The sequence below is a fragment of the Emys orbicularis genome, assembly GCF_028017835.1.
Source record: "Emys orbicularis isolate rEmyOrb1 chromosome 13 unlocalized genomic scaffold, rEmyOrb1.hap1 SUPER_13_unloc_1, whole genome shotgun sequence".
Lineage (NCBI taxonomy): Eukaryota > Metazoa > Chordata > Testudines > Emydidae > Emys > Emys orbicularis.
This window is the reverse complement of record NW_027045138.1, coordinates 86,451-105,664: the sequence shown is the minus strand read 5'-3', so window position 1 is coordinate 105,664 and position 19,214 is coordinate 86,451. Positions and strand designations below refer to the sequence as shown.

General features: G+C 46.4%; 1 protein-coding gene across 1 annotated transcript; it reads right to left on the bottom strand.

The window, feature by feature from the left end:
- Nucleotides 1-459: 459 nt before the first annotated feature.
- On the bottom strand, nt 460-1,380 carry LOC135894832 (olfactory receptor 14A16-like). Its single transcript, XM_065422940.1, has one exon. It carries the CDS (start codon nt 1,378-1,380, stop codon nt 460-462), a length of 921 nt encoding a protein of 306 aa, XP_065279012.1.
- Between the last annotated feature and the right edge of the window lie 17,834 nt (nt 1,381-19,214).

Sequence of the window (19,214 nt, the reverse complement as noted above, 5' to 3'; positions counted from 1 at the left end):
TACACTGATATGTTGAGGATCTACCCCAAATGTCTTCTCACCTACCCCAGTCTTACACCAGTCTGACTCCTCTGGTTCCAATGAAGCCACTCCCTGATTTATACACACAAGCAAGACAACTCCCATCATTCTTTTCAGTGGCCATGGAACAGGCGCTAGTGGCCAAGCAGTGTAACGGGTATTGTTTTGGCACAGAATGAAAGTCTGATTCCTCTTGTGCACACAATTTACACCCATTTACTCCACAACTGGACCAGATTTTCTAATCGTGTAAATCACCCCAGCGGCAGTGACATCAGCGGAGTTAATCTAGATTTGCATTGGTGCAACTAGGTCAAAATCAGACGTGTTTGTGTGCAATCTGTGTGGTTATGAAAATAACTGACATTAATGAATACTTAAAGATACTATATAAGCAAATTTTAATTAGAGAAAGACAGAAAATTAATTCTTGGTGAATTACCTACACCCAGTCAGTCTCCTCAGGGCAGCTTTGATCTCTTTGTTCCTCATGCTGTAGATAATTGGATTCACGATTGGTGGCAATACGGAATAAAGAACAGCCGCCACAAGATCCAGAACAGATGGGGAGCTGGAGGTGGGTTTCAGGTAGGCAAAGGCCCCAGTGCAAACAAACAAGGAGACCACAGTGAGGTGAAGAAGGCAGGTGGAGAAGGCTTTATGTCGTCCCTGCTCAGAGGGGATTCTGAGCACTGATTTGAAGAGCTGAACATATGACACAATCATAAAAACAAAGCAGCCTAAGACTAAACACACACTAAATGCAAGAACCCTAACTTCACTCAGATAGGAGTCAGAGCAGGCGAGCTTGAGTAGATAGGGGATTTCACAGAAGAACTGATCCACCATGTTGCCTCCACAGAAGGTCAATGCAAACGTGTTCCCGCTGTGTAGTACAGAGTTGAGAATCCCACTGATCCAGGCACCAGCTGCCATTTGGACACAAGCTCTGCTGTTCATCATTGTGTCATAGTGCAGTGGTTGGCAGATGGCAACATATCGGTCATACGCCATGACAACGAGAAGGGAAAAAGCCGCTGTGATGAAGAAGAAGAGGAAAAAGACTTGGGCAACACATCCAGCATAGGAAATGGACCTGGTGTTCATGAGGGAGTTGGCCATGGATTTGGGGACGGTGACAGAGATGGAGCCAACGTCTAGGATGGACAGATTCATCAGGAAGAAGTACATGGGGGTGTGAAGGTGGTGGTCGAAGGCGATGGCTATGAAGATAAGAAGATTCCCCACCAGGGCTGCCAAGTACATCACTAGAAACCCCACAAAGTGCCAAATCTGCAGCTCCCGAACATCAGAGAATCCCAGGAGAAGGAACTCGGTCACCGTGGTTCGGTTGGACATTTTCTTTCTCAGAACATCGTGTGATGGTTGCAGAGGGAGGGACAAGAGCAAGGGCCAGGATTAGATCAGTAAAATAACTCTCCTTTTGTGAAAACCACCTTAATTTCCTTGAGTCATACCCTTAGCTTGTGAAGATTGGTATAATATGGGAATGAGGAGGGGGGAAACAGTCTCATTGACTCCAATGGAGTTACTCCTGATTTACACTGGGGTGAGGGAAAGTAGAATCAGCTCAATGGGCTCCAGTGCAGTGACTACTAATTTACACCAGGGTGATGGAGAGGAGAATTAGGAATAATTGCTTTTGAGGTATTTGTATATCTCTGTCACCCAAAGGTGGACGAACTCTGGATAATGTTGTATAAATGTTACTATCCTCAGTTTACTGAGGGGAATCGGGTGTCTGGCTGGCCAGATTCTGCTGTCAGGGGCATTGCTGTGAATGTGGGGTAATTTCACAGCATGCCATGGAATTACTCCCCATTTATACTGCTCTAAATGGGAGCAGCATCTCGCATGGAGGTGACCAAACCCAGCCATAATTATGCGGTAAACTCTAATCATGAATACAGCTCAGGAGTCCTGATGCCCCGTCCCCAGTTCTAGCCAGATTTCCATGCTCGCTGCGAGAGACAGACATTCCAGCTCCCCTCCTGCTTCTCTAACCACTCAACTAAACTCCCTTCCAGAGCTTGGAAGGGAACCCAGGACTCCTGACTCCCAGTTTGCCCCCTGCTCTAACCCACTAAATGCAACACGCCTCCCGGAGCTGGAAATACAGGACAGGAGTTCTTGCTCTACCCAGTGGACTCAACTCTCTCCCAGAGCTGGGAACACAAGTGAGGTGTCATGACTCCCAGTCCCCTCCTCTAATGACTACATCAGACTGCATCTCAGCCTCTGTCCCAGGGACTCTCCACTGCCATCAGGAATGACTGCTGTGAGTGATAATGGAGAGTCATTGGGCCAGGGTAGGGGCGTGAGAGTGATTCTCAAGCGTGGTACTTGGGACACTCACCTGGTGTCTGGTAGAGCCAAGTTCATGTCCCTGCTCCAATGACTATTTAATTATTGATACAAAGTGGAGCAGCTTCAACAGGAGAGACTGAGGCAGTCTCATTTCAGAACAGCAAGGGCCAGGATTAGATCAGTAAAATAACTCTCCTTTTGTGAAAACCACCTTAATTTCCTTGAGTCAGACCCTTAGCTTCTGAAGATTGATGTAATATGGGAATGAGAATGGGGGAAACAGTCCCACTGATTCCAATGGAGTTACTCCTGATTTACACTGGGGTGAGAGAAAGTAGAATCAGTTCAATGGACTCCAGTGCAGTTACTCCTAATTTACACCAGGCTAATGGAGGGGAGAATTAGGAACAATTGCTTTTGAGGTATTTGTATACCTCTGTCACCCAGAGGTGGGTGAACTCTGGATAATGGTGTATAAATGTTAATATTCTCAGTTTACTGAGGGAATTGGGGGTCTGGCTGGCCTGATTCTGCTGTCAGGGGCACTGCTGTGAATGTGGGGTAATTTCACTGCATGCCATGGAATTATTCCCCATTTATACTGCTCTAAATGGGAGCAGCATTTTGCATGGAGGTGACCAAACCCAGGCATAATTACACATTAAACTCGAGTCAGGAATACAGTTCAGGAGTCCTGATGCCTCGTCCCCCCTTCTAGCTGAATTTCCACGCTCATTGCGAGAGACAAATGTTCCGGCTCCCCTCCTGCTTCTCTACCCACTCAGCTAAACTCCCTCCCAGAGCTTGGAAGAGAAACAAAGAGTGCTGACTCCCATTTCGCTCCCTGCTCTAACCCACTAAATCCAACACCCCACCCGGAGCTGGAAATACAGGCCAAGAATTCTGGCTTTACTCACTGGACTCAACTCCCTCCCACAGCTGGGATCAAAGTGAGGTGTCATGACTCATAGTTCCCTCCTCTAGCGTGTACATTAGACTGCATCTCAGCCTCTGTCCCAGTGACTCTCCATTGCCAACAGGAATGATTGCTGCGAGTGACAATGGAGAGTCATTGGGCCAGGGTAGGGGAGTGAGAGTGATTCTCCAGCGTGGTACTTGGGGCACTCACCTGGTGTCTGGTAGAGCCAAGTTCTAGTCCCTGCTCCAATGACTATTTAATTATTGATACAAAGTGGAGCAGCTTCAAAAGGAGAGACTGAAACAGTCTCATTTCAGAACAGCCCGTAGCCTAGCGGCTCAGGCACCCTCCTGTAAATTGGGAATTCAAATCCCTTCTCTTCATCAGTCAGAGGGAGTCTGAGTTTGTCACAGGCCAGACGAGTGCCCTAACCACTCAGCTTTAAGTTATGAGGGGTGCCGGTCCCACAGTCTTTATGAGAGACAGAAATAGAACCCCCAGTTCTGGCTCATCTAAACACTGGACTGAATTTCCTCCCAGGGTCACATATAAAACTCAGGAGTCCTGGCTCTCAGTCCTTGCTATTCTTACCCACTTGACCCCACTCCGTTTCCAGAGCTGGGGATTGAATCCAGGCTCCTCGTCCCCACTAGGGCTAACCCACTTGACTCAACTACCTTTGCAGCAATCTAATAGACAGATGAAACAATAAACTGAGAACTAGACACAAACTGATGCTAGATAGGTAGATAGATAGTTTGATAGATCTAACAAAAAACTAACAGAGAGACACAAGTAAGAAAAGAACCAATACAGAGAGTGAGAGAGAAAAACAGAACGAACCCAAACTAACAGGTAGATAGAGAAGTATAAACAAACTAATATAGAGAGAAAAGTATAAACAGACAGATAGACAGAAATAACAAGAAACTAATGTATACAGAGAGAAAAGCAACAATGAGCCGATAGTGTTTGTTACAATTTTTGGACAATTTTAATGTAAACCCTCGATCCATTCTAAAATGTATGTGTGTCAATTTGATCAATTCCCCACTCCCAATATAATGAAACTGAGGCACGAATATTCTGCCCCCTCTTTCCTAAGGTAAATGCTTTGGACTGCCTCAGTTTCCCATGCCCAAATTGAGGTAAGAGTAAAAATATGAAAAAAAATCTATTGGCTCTTACAATTTCTTCCTTAAAATGCCACTCTGTAACTCACAAATATATTTCATTGCAAGAGCAAACTTACGGTGCCGGTGTGTGTGGAATCCTCCCAGACTGAGATGTCTTTTCTCCTCCAGCTACAGACTGCAACTGGTTACCCCTCTCTCTCTAGCCCCATGCACACCCCTCTATCGATCAATCTCTCTATCTAATGCCCTATCACTGTATTATGAGAGGCTGTTCCCCCCTCATACTGAGGCTGAGCTGCTGCAAATACACTGAGATCTGTGCTCTCTGCAGATGAGCTGTGTGTCAAAAACGTTGGTGCTGCGGGAAGGTGATTTATCCATGTCTGTTTCCTACGCGTTTGTCGGACTCACTCCCTGGAGCCCTCAAGGGCTCAGAGGCAAGAATTAATTTTCTTGCCCTCTAGTTCCCTGGAGAGTTTTCAGAAACTAAAATAATCACAATTAAAACAAGGCAGCAGGGTCTAGAGGAAAGATTGTGAGGCGAACACTAAGGGCACACAGGACTGTACTCCAGACATCTGGCAACAATTCCTAGCCCTGCCGCTGACCTGCTGTGTTACCTTGGGAAAGTCATTCCCTAGGGCTGTCTTTTCCCTCGCACCCTTTGCCTGTCTTTTCTACTGGAAGTTCTTTGGGGCGGAGACTGTGTCTTACATAATATAATGGGCCTCTCATATCAGGTGCAACTATCAGATAATTAATTAATTATTAAAAAGCTAAGGGTCAAGGTGTCCTGAGATCTGATCCCAACTATTCCCCTGACTTTGTTCAGTCTCTTCACCACTCCATTCCTCAGTTTGTCATCTGTCCAATGGGCATAATAGTTACTTGGAGGATAATTCATAATGAGTGGTGATGGTGGGGGGAAGTCGTTTTTGGTATTATGAAAACCTGGAAATGGAAAACATTTTTGTATATTTTTTCAGGTTTGGGGGGGGAAGTTTTCAATATCAGAAATCTTTTCCCAAAACTATAAAATGTTTACCATCAACTTGCATTTTTACTGGAGAAGTTTATTGAAAACCAAACACTTTTCAGACTCCAGTTTCATTTTTTTGCACACCCCCCATCCAAAAGCAATATTATGGGATGTTACAGAACAATGACAATTCCCATAGAAATATAATTTTCATTTTTGACCAGCTTTAATAATGAGTAATTAAAACTAAATTAAATGCATTTGAGTTGATGTGGGTGCAACATTCATTGCAATTTTATTTGACAGCATCTGCTTGTCATAGGAACTGTCTAACTAGGTAAGATGTTTTGACCATCCAGTCCAGTATTCTGTCCCTGATAGTGGCCAGTACCACCTGATTCAGAGGAAAGTTTAAGAGGCCCCTTAGAGGACAGTTCTTGAATAACCTGCCCATGGCGGAGTCTCATCATCAGCTTGTGAATGGTCTATGGCATGAGGAAGGTGAGTTTCTATCCCTCATAGAGTTTTATGTACTCCAAAGTATCTGCATGCTCTCATTATACAGATAGGCTGAAATATTCAAAGGAACATACTGGATTTGTGTGTTTAAATCCCATTGGCTTTTGACAAGAGAGGAGTGCCCAGATCCATTAATCCTCTTTGAATATCTCGCTTAGTTTATTATTAATTACTTATTTTGTAGATTCCATCACTGAAAATTTTCAAATCAAGATTGGATGTTTTACTAAAGGATCTGCTCTAGGTATTATTTTGCAGATGTTCAGTGGGCTGGGTTATACAGGAGGTCAGTCTACTCAGTCACTATGGTCCCTTCTGGCCATGGAATCTATCAATCTAATTTGATCTCCACCAAAAATAGGAACATTTTTCCAAAAATTGACAAAATGGAAGATTTTTTAAAAAAGATTCTAAATTTCTATGAATTAAAAAAAAATCTTTAAATAATGGTGTAGGAGGATTCTGATCCTCTCTCCAGTTTTTTACCGTATTTATTCAAATTAATTCTGGGAGATTTTAGCTGAATTAGGCAACACCTCAGGGTAACACAACTCCACCTCTCTCATGGTGATGTAGGCTATTTTGTGTTCCTGGAGGGGCCAACATGACCAGTGATGAGATTTTCAAGGTTGCCTATAGATATTTGGCCACCAAAATTCCAATTAGTTTTAATGGGAATTGGTCATGCCAGGCCCCTAGGTGAAAATCTCCACCCATAGTTTTACGATCAAAACCTGCAACACTTTTCTGGTGGCATTTTTAAGGCTATTATTCAATATTTTTATTAACGACTTGGATAACGGAGGGGAGAATATGCTTATAAAACTTGCATATGACACCAAGCTGGGAAGGATTGCAAACACTTTTGAGGACAGGATCAGAATTCAAAATGACCTTGACAAATTGGAGAGTTGGTCTAATATCAGCAAGAGGAAATTCAATAAAGACAAGTGCAAGGTTCTTCTCTTACCAAGGAAAAATCAAAGGTACAACTACAAAATGGGGAATCACTCACTAGGTGGTGGCATTGCTGAAAAGGATCTCAGGGCTAGAATGGTTCACAAATTGAATATGAGTCAACAATGTGATGTAGTTGCGAAAAAGGTTAATACCATTTGGAGTGTATTAAAAAGAATGTCGTATGTAAGACACGGGAGGTAATTGTCCCACTCTACTTGGCACTGGTGAGGCCTCAGCTGGAGTACTGTGTCTGGTTCTGGGTGCCACACTTTAAGAAAGATGTGGACAGATTGAAAAGAGTTCAGAAGAGACCAACAAAAATGATCAAAGGTTTAGAAAACCTGACCTATGAGGAATAGTGAAAAGCAGAGGAATGTGATTTGACCTGAAAAGAGGACCAGCAACCTCAGCCTGTAGCACAATACAAGACAATTTGTTTAAAATACTGTTTGAATGGTACCTCACACAGCCAGGTTAAATATATATAATGGGATTCTCTGATGTTCGGTGGCAGTGTATTTTACACTTTGTGCTGTTTCTAGGGATTTACCTGGTATCCCTGACAGGGAATCTCCTTGTTATCATCCTTGCACTGCTTGACCATCACATTCACACCCCCATGTACTTCTTCCTGATAAATCTGTCTGTCTTAGACCTTGGATCTATCTCCCTCACTGTTCCCAAGTCCGTGGCCAACTCCCTGTTAAACACCACGTCAATTTCTTATGCTGGATGTGTTACCCAAGTCTTTCTCTTCATCTTCTTCACTGCAGTTGACTTTGCTTTTCTCACCATCATGGCGTATGACTCATACGTCGCCATCTGCCAACCACTGCACTATGAGATGACAATGAACAGGAGAGCTTGTGTCCAAATGGCATCCAGTGCCTGGATCACTGGAATTCTCCTTTCTATACTGCACACTCGGAACACGTTTGCAATAACCTTCTGTGGTGGCAACATCGTGGGTCAGTTTTAATGTGAAACCCCCAAATACTCAAGCTGGCCTGCTCTGACCTGTACCTTGGTGAAACTGTGGTTCTTTCCTTTAACCTATTCTTAGGCTTAAGCTGCTTTGGTTTTATAATTGTGTCATATGTTCAGATCTTCAAAATAGTGGTGAGAATCCCCTGTGAGCAGGGTTGGCATAAAGCCTTCTCCACCTGCCTTCCTCACCTCACTGTGGTCTCCTTGTTATTTTGCACTGCTGTTTTTGCTTACGTGAAGCCCACCTCCCGCTCTCCATCAGGTCTGGATCGTGTGGTAGGTGTGCTTTCTTCCATGGTGCCTTCCTCATCTACAGCACGAGGAACAAGGAGATCAAAGGTGCCCTGAAGAAACTAACTAGATAGAGGTTGTTCATCAAAAATTAAATTTTCAGATTTCACCTTTCACCATGGTTTCATTCTGTGTTTCCTTACTGATATAATCAAATGATGACATTATTGCCTCAGTGGGAAGATGATGTGCAATCTTTTTTATACAACATGCTGTGTTTATAGTGGTAATAATCCAGGCAAAATTCACTGAAGTCAGTGGAGTTGCTCTAGGTTTACACCAGTGTAAATCAGATAAGAATTGATTGATCGATCTAGCTATAAATGGCAAAAAAAAAAACCCGCAAAATCCTTTGTTAACACAGACTTAAGGTTTCCCAGTGATAGTTCAGACACAGTGTTCGAGCGTAGGGCAAGCGCTGGTAGCGCCTGTCCATTGCAATGACAAGGCAGAGCCCGAGTATGGGTGTTACGGGTGTTGTGGGGCATCGCCCAAAGGGGGCAGAGTTAAAGTTATTTGGGCAGAATATCTTACCTTAATTCTGTATGTCCTGGTTTTCTGAAGCTTGAGTTTTGCTGAACGGGACCTTCTGGTTGGGCACGAGCTCTCACTGGGAGACCTTAACTCTGTTTCGATGAAGTTTTTGGCTATTTAATTTTCTAGCTGTTTGAAGAGAAAGAAAAATGTTAGTAGGAGTAAGTGGTCCTTGTGTCAGCTGTAGATAGCAATGGATATGGAGGACAAGAGAAGCAAAAAGCTCTTTTCAGAACCACCATGTTTTTCTGGACAGGAACTCTATTCTGTGCCTGTCTGGGTTCCCCTCACATCCACCCCCAGAACCTCTCCATAAGTGCAGCACAAAGTGGGATGCACCATCTGCCACATTGGACGCTCAGAGAAGTGGCCTGTTAATCTTAATTAGCTGTTCTGTGCTGAGTGAATACCGTTCCAGGAGATGGTGCAGCCAGAATCAATAGCTCCGATAGGTGTGAACTGTTTCACTCGTACCAGTCACCCCAGGGCCAGCAGGGTCTTCACGGTGTTGTCGGTGCACGCTTTCCATGAGACTCTTCTCAGCTTCACACCCCAAGAGGCAGCGCTTCCCTAGACCCAGCACACATGAGGAAGGGGTAAGGGAGACGGGTTAAGCCCCCCAGAAGGGCAAGGACAAATCCCTCAAGATCACATGAGAGGAGCAGGTAGTGTTGGACCCCCATGGATGGATTGGGAACCTCCAGATATTGGCACATACATGGGAGGGGAATGTGGGTCTGTCAGGTGCCCCTGTCCCCAATATTCCCCAGGCTACTGTCACTCACCCTTATGTTACCCTCCATATCTCCTGACCCACAACCTGTCTCCTGACCCCCAACTCATCTCCTATCCACCCTCTTCATTTATCCTCCTCCCAATAATCACCCCTCCTCTCACTGACCCCAAAACTCCTCTCTTCCTTTCCCACCAACTCTTCCACCCCCAATCATCCCCCCGTCCCAGTGAGCATGTGTATGGGTTATTTATTTCATTTGAAAAATAGTTTCAGCACCGTCTCAATATTTGGCTGTGCTCAAGGGATAGTTCCCCAAGATTAGAAACCCTTCAACAGAGGCAGATGCCTCCTGTTTTTAGACACAGATTTCTGCCCAAGGTTAGATTTTAAGTCACAAGGCCTAGGTTTGTTGACCAGAACATTCTCCTTTCATCAGCTATGGGGCTGCAAATCAGAAACAGCTTTCAACCATCTCATTCTCTCGCCAGGCACATGCACAGTGCAATCCGTTTGGCGTAACTCCAAGCACTTCAAAGGCTGACGCGCCTAACTGAGAATTAAACACTGTGGCTAATAACACTGTCACTTTATTTCCCCCTGAGGGTCAGTGGGTGGACCGCACTCTGCTGAGTTGGCTCTTGAACTTTGGAGACCCTGCATGAGGATCTGAGCCCCAGTTTGATCTCTAGCTATGCACAATGAATCAGCACCAAAATGCACGAACTGTATGAAAAGTTAGAAATACTCCACTGCAGTCAATTGATTTCCCTCTCAGTCACCCTGGTGTAAATCAGGAGTAAACCCACTGGAGACAATTGGGCTGATTCCCCCATCACTCATCTCAGGGGTAGTCCATGGTGTTACACTGGAGTATGTCTGGTTTCAGGGAGAAGAGATTCAGGCCCTTTGACTCCAGATTCTGATGCATCCTCCACCCCCGAAAGCTCTTACTCTAGTCCCCGGGAGTCTCCTTCCCACTGCCACACACAGCCCAGACCTGCAAACAACCCCCCCAACCCCTAATCCCCTTCCTCCCCTCTCACAACCCTCCACCTCACAGACGCTCTCAGTCCCTGTTTTTTGAGAGTCCCCCTCCATGGCCCAGATCCAATTCTCCACCCAGAGTTTCTGACTCAGCTTCCTCAGAGATTCCTGTTGAACCCCTTTTCCCACCAGTCCCCTCTTCTGCTCAGCTCCACTCCCCTGATATGGCCCCAGCCCCAGGGAACAGCCCCCCATCCCCGCTTCCTTATGTCCCACCTCCAAACACCAGACATTCTCTCCTGATTCTCTCCATTGGCCAGCCCTGGCCACCACTTCCTTCCCACCCCACTCTCCTCCTTCCTGTGCCTGGCCCTCTCTAGAGCTTGGAGACGCTTTCAGTCCCTCATCCCATTTAGTCCATCACCTCTCAGCCAAGCCCACCCAAGGAGGGGAGCAGGGAGTGCCCATCTGTGGAGTAGATCCCTGTCTGCTAGGAACTGCAAAGAGACCCAGCAACTCAGGACATCCAGCGAAGGGAGACAACAATGGCTGCTGCATAATACAGTGATGGGGGCATGAGAGAGAGGGATAACAAAACAATCCTGGCAGGGGATGCATAGATAGATAGATAGATAGATAGATAGATAGATAGATAGATAGATAGATAGATAGATAGATAGATAGATAGATAGATAGATAGATAGATAGATAGATAGAACCAATGATTCCTAACACCGGAGGCTTGAATTCATTGCAAGCTGGGAAAAATTCCACAAAGACCAGCACAGTAAGTTTGCCATTTCAATTAAATATGTCAGAGTATTAATATACAGGGCTAATTTAAGAACATAAATTTGAATTAAGGTTGGAACTCTTTAAGCCTTTTGCTATCAAGTCAATCAACCAGCTAGAGCCTATCAGCATTTTTTTGTAAAAAAAATAGGTTTTTCATAGACTTCCCAAAAATCTCCAATTTTTCATGTTTTGGCAAGTAAGAAACAAAAATTTTCAGCAAAAAATTGCAGAAAACTGATTTTTTTTTTAACGTAGATCCACCCAAAAAACATGAGTTTTCAGTTTCCCTCTGTATATATATATGAAGTATCCATGAAATATATTTGAGGATACCTGAGAGTTTCTATGAAAATTTGATTAATTCAAAACACAATTTTCCTTTGAAAACAATTTAAGTAGAAAATTTCTGACCACACTTAATTGGAAACTGAGCTTTAAGAAAGGCTGGGGAATGCAAATATTGTCCAATAATACGATAATTTCAAACCCAAACATTCTATTACATCTCTTCTTATTTGCAGACTTTGGTTCATACTGTTAGTTATGCCTAGGGCTCCACCAAGGCCTATACTTTAGTGACTGCAACCGAACCCTGGCCATTGCCCTTGTCCTTCCCTTCACAGCCATCACATGAAGTACAGAGGAAGAAAATGTCCAGCCAAATCACCGTGACTGAGTTCCTTCTCCTGGGATTCTCTGACATTCGGGAGCTGCAGATTTTGCATTTCATGGTGTTTCTAGGGATTTACCTGGCAGCCCTGACTGGGAATCTTCTCATCATCACATCCATAGCCCTCGACCATCATCTTCACACACCCATGTATTTCTTCCTAATGAATCTATCCATCCTAGACCTTGGCTCCATCTCCATTGTCGACCCCAGTCCATGGCCAATTCCCTCATGAGCACCAGAGCCATTTCATTATACAGATTGTGTCATCCAAGTCTTTCCCTTCCTTTTCTTCGCTACAGCTGAGCTTTCCTTAATAATCATCATGGCGTATGACTGGTACATTTCCATCTGCCAACAACTGCAGTACGAGTCAATAATGAACAGGAGAGCTTGTGTCCAAATGGCAGCCAGTATCTGGATGCCATTGGGGTTCTCAATTCTGCACTGCACACTTGGAACACATTTGCAATAATCTTCTGTGGAGACCATGAGATGGATCAGTTCTTCTGTGAAATCCCCCAGCTCCTCAAACTTGCTTTGTATGACTCATATCTCAGTGAAACTGGGGCTATAGCCTTTAGCGTGTACTCTACCTTAAACTGCTTTATTTTTTAATTGTGTCTTATGTTCTGATCTTCAAAACAGTGCTGAGAAGCCCCTCTGAGCAGTGCCGGCATAAAACCTTCTCCACCTGCATCCTTCACTTCATTGTGGTCTCCGTGTTTGTTTGCACTGCTAGTTTTGCCTATATTAAACCCACCTCCAGCTCAATCTCATGCCTGGATCTCATGGTGGCTGTTTTGTATTCCGTGGTGCCTCCCATGCTGAATTCGATACTTTTTAGCATGAAGAACAAGAATATCAGTGCTGCCATGTGAAAAATGATTAGGTCAAGGCTATTCTCCAAAAAATAAAATGGCCATCTTTCTCCCATGACCATCGTCTCATTCTGTGTTTCTTTATAAATATAATCAACTGTTGACATTATTGTGTCCATGAGAACTTAACGTTCAATCTGTTTATGCACACTGAGGTATTTACACTGGTAAATATCTAGAAAAACTCCACTCATGTCAATGGAGTTATTATAAATTTACACCTATATAAATATCCTGAATTCACACAGTGGCCAATGTCAGATGCCTCAGAGAGAATGAACAGAACAGCACAATTATTGAGTGACCCATCCTGTGTTGTCCAATTCCAGCATCTGGCAGTCAGAGGCTTAGGGACACCCAGAGCATAGGGTTGCATCCCTGACCCTCTTGGTAAATAGCCATTGATGGATCTATCCTCCATGAACTTATCATGTCTATCTATCCATCCATCCCCATACACACCCCTCCATCTATTGATTGACTGATTCGTCTGAGGCTTTTGTACTGCCACCCATCACCATGGTATCAGACCACTTTCCACGTAAAATCAGTTACCATATCAAATTCACACATGGGGTCTCTGTCTCTTCTCCTTTTTCCAGAGTGGGGAGTAAAAATTCTGCCCCTGCTGCGGCCGCGAGGCCAGAGGACCTCTCTGCCCCTAGTATTGACCAAGGGCCAGAAGACCTGTCCGCCTCCGCCATGGCCATGGGGTTCAAGGTGTCAGCCGCTGCTCTGGCGGCAGGGCTCTTTTTCTATAATGAACCCTTGGCTTTAACGAAGAAATGGCTCGGATCCCAAGGGGTTCCTTATAGCGGAGATGTACTGTATTTTGTTGGTTGATTGATTTGTTTCTTTGTTCCAGATGTTTTTGGTGAGTGGGGGTTTTGGAGGGCGAGGTATGTTTGATTAGATCGGAGTATCCATTTGATGTCATCAAGTATCGGGTACTACCAGATCAGGCCCCGGACCGAGCATGCACCTATCTTCCCCTGGTTCGTGGTTCACTAGCAGAGACAAGGGCCTCCCTGACTGGACTTAAGCATCTCTCTCTGAGCTAGCACACACTCCTCTCCTCGGCATCTCTCATCGGCTAGCTCAGGTGCCTCCCGTCCTAGCATTCTGGATTTTCTGACTCCCATTCTTAGGTGCCTAACAGTTAGATGTTGTCGCACTGTGGGTCACCATGCCTGGGTCTCTTTATGGATCCAGGCCCCAGGGCGTATTTAGGCACCTAGAGGGTTTTTCAAAAGCAACTAGGCAGCTAATTCCCACTGAAACCAATACGTTTTGGACACCAAGAGGCTTTATAAAAACCTCCCAGGCACCTAAACACCTTTGAATACCAGGCCTTAGTTGATGAAGTGCAGGTGTTTATATTGGGCAATGGTACCCTGGTGTGCAGCTATGGGTCCATTGACTTATGATCTTCGATATCCACGAGAGATCCTAGAATCACAGAAATACTGGTCTGGGCAGGACTGGAAGCAAAGGGAAAGTGGGTGCCTGCCTCTTTGAAAATCCCATCCTAAATTCCCGGAAAGAATAGTCCTGCCCTTTGAAGAACATTCCCATATCTCTGCTAATTCTGTGGCTGGCGCCAGCCCACCTAATAGAAAAAAATGTCTTTGGTAGGTATATTATAGAATCACAGAACCATAGAAATGTGAGGCTGAAAAGGACCTTGAGAAGCTGAGGTAGGACCTAGTAAATCTAGACCAGCACGGACAGTTGCTTGTCCAACCTGTTTTTCAAAAAATCACCAATGATGGGGATTCCACAAGCTCCCTTGGCAGCCTATTCCATTGATGGGACCTATGGTCCAACCCCCCTAGGGACCTTTAAAATTCTAAACTAAAGCCTGTTTTCAGTTTCTTGTTTCTTTGGTCCTTAATTGAGAACCCTGGAGAACTAAATCCTTCTTTTCACCTACAAAGCAAGTGAAATTCTCCAAGGCAGTGTGTCTGACACCTAACCAAGAGGTGCCATGTCTAGGGAGAAGACAGGAGGTTGGTCTAAGACCAGAGCTGTGATTTTCTAAGGGTATGTCTACACTACGAAATTAGGTCGACTTTATAGAAGCCGGTTTTATAGAAATCGGTTGTATACAGCCAATTGTGTGTGTCCCCACATAAAATGCTCTAAGTGCTCTAGTCGGCGGACCGCATCCACAGTACTGAGGCTAGCGTCGACTTCCGGAGCATTGTACTATGGGTAGCTATCCCACAGTTCCCGCAGTCTCCTCCGCCCATTGGAATTCTGGGTTGAGATCCCAATGCCTGAATGATGCAAAACAGTGTCGCGGGGGGTTCTGGGTACATGTCATCAGGCCCCTCCCCCTCCGTCAGAGCAACGGCAGACAATAGATTCGCTCCTTTTTACCTGGGTTACCTGTGCAGACAACATACCATGGCAAGCATGGAGCCCGCTCAGCTCAGCTCACCGTCACCATATGTCATCTGGGTGCCGGCAGACGTGGTAGTGCATTGCTACACAGCAGCAGCAGCTAACTGCCTTTTGGCGGTAGACGGTGCATCATGACTGGTAGCCGTGGGGCTGGCAGCCGTAGGACTGCATTGCACCAGCCCCTTGCCTTTTGCCTTTTGGCAGTAGATGGTATATTACGACTGGTATCCATCGTCGTCATATTGCGGTTCGATCAGAGGCACCTGGGCAGACATGCTCAGTCCTATTGAACTGTATTGATGATGATGGCTATCAGTTGTAGTATGCTATTTTCTGCCAAGCGCCCAGTATTTTCTGCTAAGCACCCAGAAGAGGCCGAGGGTGATCTGGGTGCTGGCAGACGTGGGGCTGGCAGACGTAGGGCTGCATTGCTACACAGCAGCAGCCCCTTGCCTTTTGGTAGAAGATGGTATATTACGATTGGTATCCATCGTCATCGTACTGCAGTGGCTATCAGTCATGCTGCACCGTCGGCTGCCAGCTTAAGATGTAAAAAATAGATTTGTTCTGTATTCATTAGCTTCCCCCTCCCTCCGTGAAATCAATGGCCTGCTAAAACCAGGGTTTTGAGTTCAATCTTTCGGGGGGGCCATTCTGTGTGACAGTTGTTTGTGTTTCTCCCTGATGCACAGCCACCTTTGTTGATTTTAATTCCCTGTACCTGTACGCCATGTTGTCACTCGCCCCTCCCTCCCTCCCTCCCTCCTTCCCCTGGTCCGTCAGATACTAGTTTCGTGCCTTTTTTTCAGAACAGGTGCCATAGCTAGCACTGGGATCATGGAGCCCGCTCAGATCACCACGGCAATTATGAGCACTATGAACACCACGCGCATTGTCCTGGAGTATATGCAGAGCCAGGACATGCCAAAGCAAAACCAGGACCGGCCGAGGAGGCGATTGCAGCGCGCCGATGAGAGTGATGAGGAAATTGACATGGACATAGACCTCTCACAAGGCACAGGCCCCAGCAATGTGGAAATCATGGTGTTACTGGGGCAGGTTCATGCCGTGGAACGCCGATTCTGGGCCCGGGAAACAAGCACAGACTGGTGGGACCGCATCGTGATGCAGGTGTGGGACGATTCCCAGTGGCTGCGAAACTTTCGCATGCGTAAGGGCACTTTCATGGAACTTTGTGACTTGCTTTCCCCTGCCCTGAAGCACCAGAATACCAGGATGAGAGCAGCCCTCACAGTTGATAAGCGAGTGGTGATAGCCCTGTGGAAGCTTGCAACGCCAGACAGCTACCGGTCAGTCGGGAATCAATTTGGAGTGGGCAAATCTACTGTGGGGGCTGCTGTGATCCAAGTTGCCAGGGCAATGAAAGACCTGGTGATATCAAGGGTAGTGACTCTGGGAAACGTGCAGGCCATAGTGGATGGCTTTGCTGCAATGGGATTCCCAAACTGTGGTGGGGCCATAGACGGAACCCATATCCCTATCTTGGCACCAGAGCACCAGAGCACCAGAGCACCAAGCCACCGAGTACATAAACCGCAAGGGGTACTTTTCAATGCTGCTGCAAGCCCTGGTGGATCACAAGGGACGTTTCACCAACATCAACGTGGGATGGTCGGGAAAGGTACATGATGCTCGCGTCTTCAGGCACTCAGCTTTCGAAAGCTGGAGGAAGGGACTTTCTTCCCGGACCAGAAAGTAACTGTTGGGGATGTTGAAATCCCTATCGTGATCCTTGGGGACCCAGCCTGACCGTTAATGCCATGGCTCATGAAGCCATACAGAGGCAGCCTGGACAGGAGTCAGGACCTGTTCAACTACAGGCTGAGCAAGTGCTGAATGGTGGTGGAATGTGCATTTGGACGTTTAAAAGCGCGCTGGCACAGCTTACTGACTCGCTCAGACCTCAGCGAAAAGAATATTATTGCTGCTTGCTGTGCGCTCCACAATATCTGTGAGAGTAAGGGGGAGACATTTATGGCAGGGTGGGAGGTTGAGGCAAATCGCCTGGCCGCTGATTACGCGCAGCCAGACACCAGGGCGGTTAGAGGAGCACAGCAGGGCGCGGTGCGCATCAGAGAAGCTTTGAAAATGAGTTTGTGACTGGCCAGGCTATGGTCTGAAACTTCTTTTTGTTTCTCCTTGATGAACCCTCCGCCCCCCCCCCACCCGGTTCACTCTACTTCCCTGTAAATCAACCACCCCACCCTCCCCTCCCCTCTTCGAGCACCGCTTGCAGAGGCAATAACGTCATTGTTACTTCACATTCATGCATTCTTTATCAATTCATCACACAACTAGGGGGATAATTGCCAAGGTAGCCCGGGATGGGTGGGGGAGGAGGGAAGGAAAAGGACACACTGCAGTTTAAAACTTTAACTCTTATTGAAGGCCAGCCTTCTGATGCTCGGGCAATCATCTGGGGTGGAGTGACTGGGTGGCCGGAGGCCCCCCCACCGTGTTCTTGGGCGTCTGGGTGAGGAGGCTATGGAACTTGGGGAGGAGGGCTGTTGGTTACACAGGGGCTGTAGCGGCAGTCTCTGCTCCTGCTGCCTTTCCTGCAGCTCAACCATACGCTGGAGCATATCAGTTTGATGCTCCAGCAGCCGGAGCATTGACTCTTGCCTACTGTCTGCAAGCTGACGCCACCTATCATCTTCAGCCCGCCACTTGCTCTGTTCATCCCGTGATTCAGCCCGCCACCTCTCCTCTCGTTCATATTGTGCTTTTCTGTAGTCTGACATTGACTGCCTCCACGCATTCTGCTGTGCTCTGTCAGCGTGGGAGTACATCTGGAGCTCCGTGAACATATCGTCCCGCATCCTTCGTTTTCTCTTTCTAATCTTCACTAGCCTCTGTGAAGGAGAAACATTTGCAGCTTGTGGAGGGGAAGGGAGAGGTGGTTAAAAAAGACACATTTTAGAGAACAATGGGTACACTCTTTCACGTTAAATTTTGCTGTTCACATTACACAGCAATGTAAAAGGAGGGGCTGCGGTTTCCGGGTTAACATGCAGCACAAACCCAACTAACCCCCCTCCCCCCCACACCCAATTCTCTGTGATGATCACTTCACCCCTCCACCCCCCGCGTGGCTAACAGCGGGGAACATTTCTGTTCAGCAGAGCAGGAACGGGCACCTCTCAATGTCCCCTTAATAAAATCGCCCCATTTCAACTAGATGACCGTGAATGATATCACTCTCCTGAGGATAACAAATAGCGATAAGGAATGGATGTTGTCTGCATGCCAGCAAACACCGGGACCATACGCTGCCATGCTTTGTTATGCAATGATTCCAGACTACGTGCTACTGGCCTGGCGTGGTAAAGTGTCCTACCATGGCGGACGGGATAAGGCAGCCCTCCCCAGAAACCTTTTGCAAAGGCTTTGGGAGTACATGAAGGAGAGCTTTCTGGAGATGTCCCCGGAGGATTTCCGCTCCATCCCCATACACGTTAACAGACTTTTCCAGTAGCTGTACTGGCCGCGATTGCCAGGGCAAATTAATCATTAATCATTAAACACGCTTGCTTTTAAACAATGTGTAATATTTACAAAGGTACACTCACCAGAGGTCCCCTGTGTGCCCTCAGGGTCTGGTAGCACGCCTTGGGTGAGTTCAGGGGTTACTGGTTCCAGGTCCATGGTGATAAACATATCCTGGCTGTTGGGGAAACCGGTTTCTCCGCTTCCTTGCTGCTGTGAGCTATCTACATTATCTCCATCCTCATCTTCCTCGTGCCCAGAACCCGCTTCCCTGTGTGTTTCTCCAATGAGGGAGTCATAGCACACAGTTGGGGTAGTGGTGGCTGCACCCCTTAGAATGGCATGCAGCTCCGCATAGAAGTGGCATGTTTGCGGCTTAGCCCCGGACCTTCTGTTTGCTTCTCTGGCTTTGTGGAAGGCTTGCCGTAGCTCCTTAATTTTCACGCGGCACTGCTGTGTGTCCCTGTTATGGCCTCTGTCCTTCATGGCCTTGGAGACTTTTTCTAATATTTTGCATTTCGTTTACTGCTTCGGAGTTCAACTAGCACTGATTCATCTCCC

What these genes read in the sequence shown, in the direction of transcription:
- LOC135894832 (XM_065422940.1), bottom strand. Translation starts at nt 1,380, where the DNA reads ATGTCCAACCGAACCACGGTGACCGAGTTCCTTCTCCTGGGATTCTCT.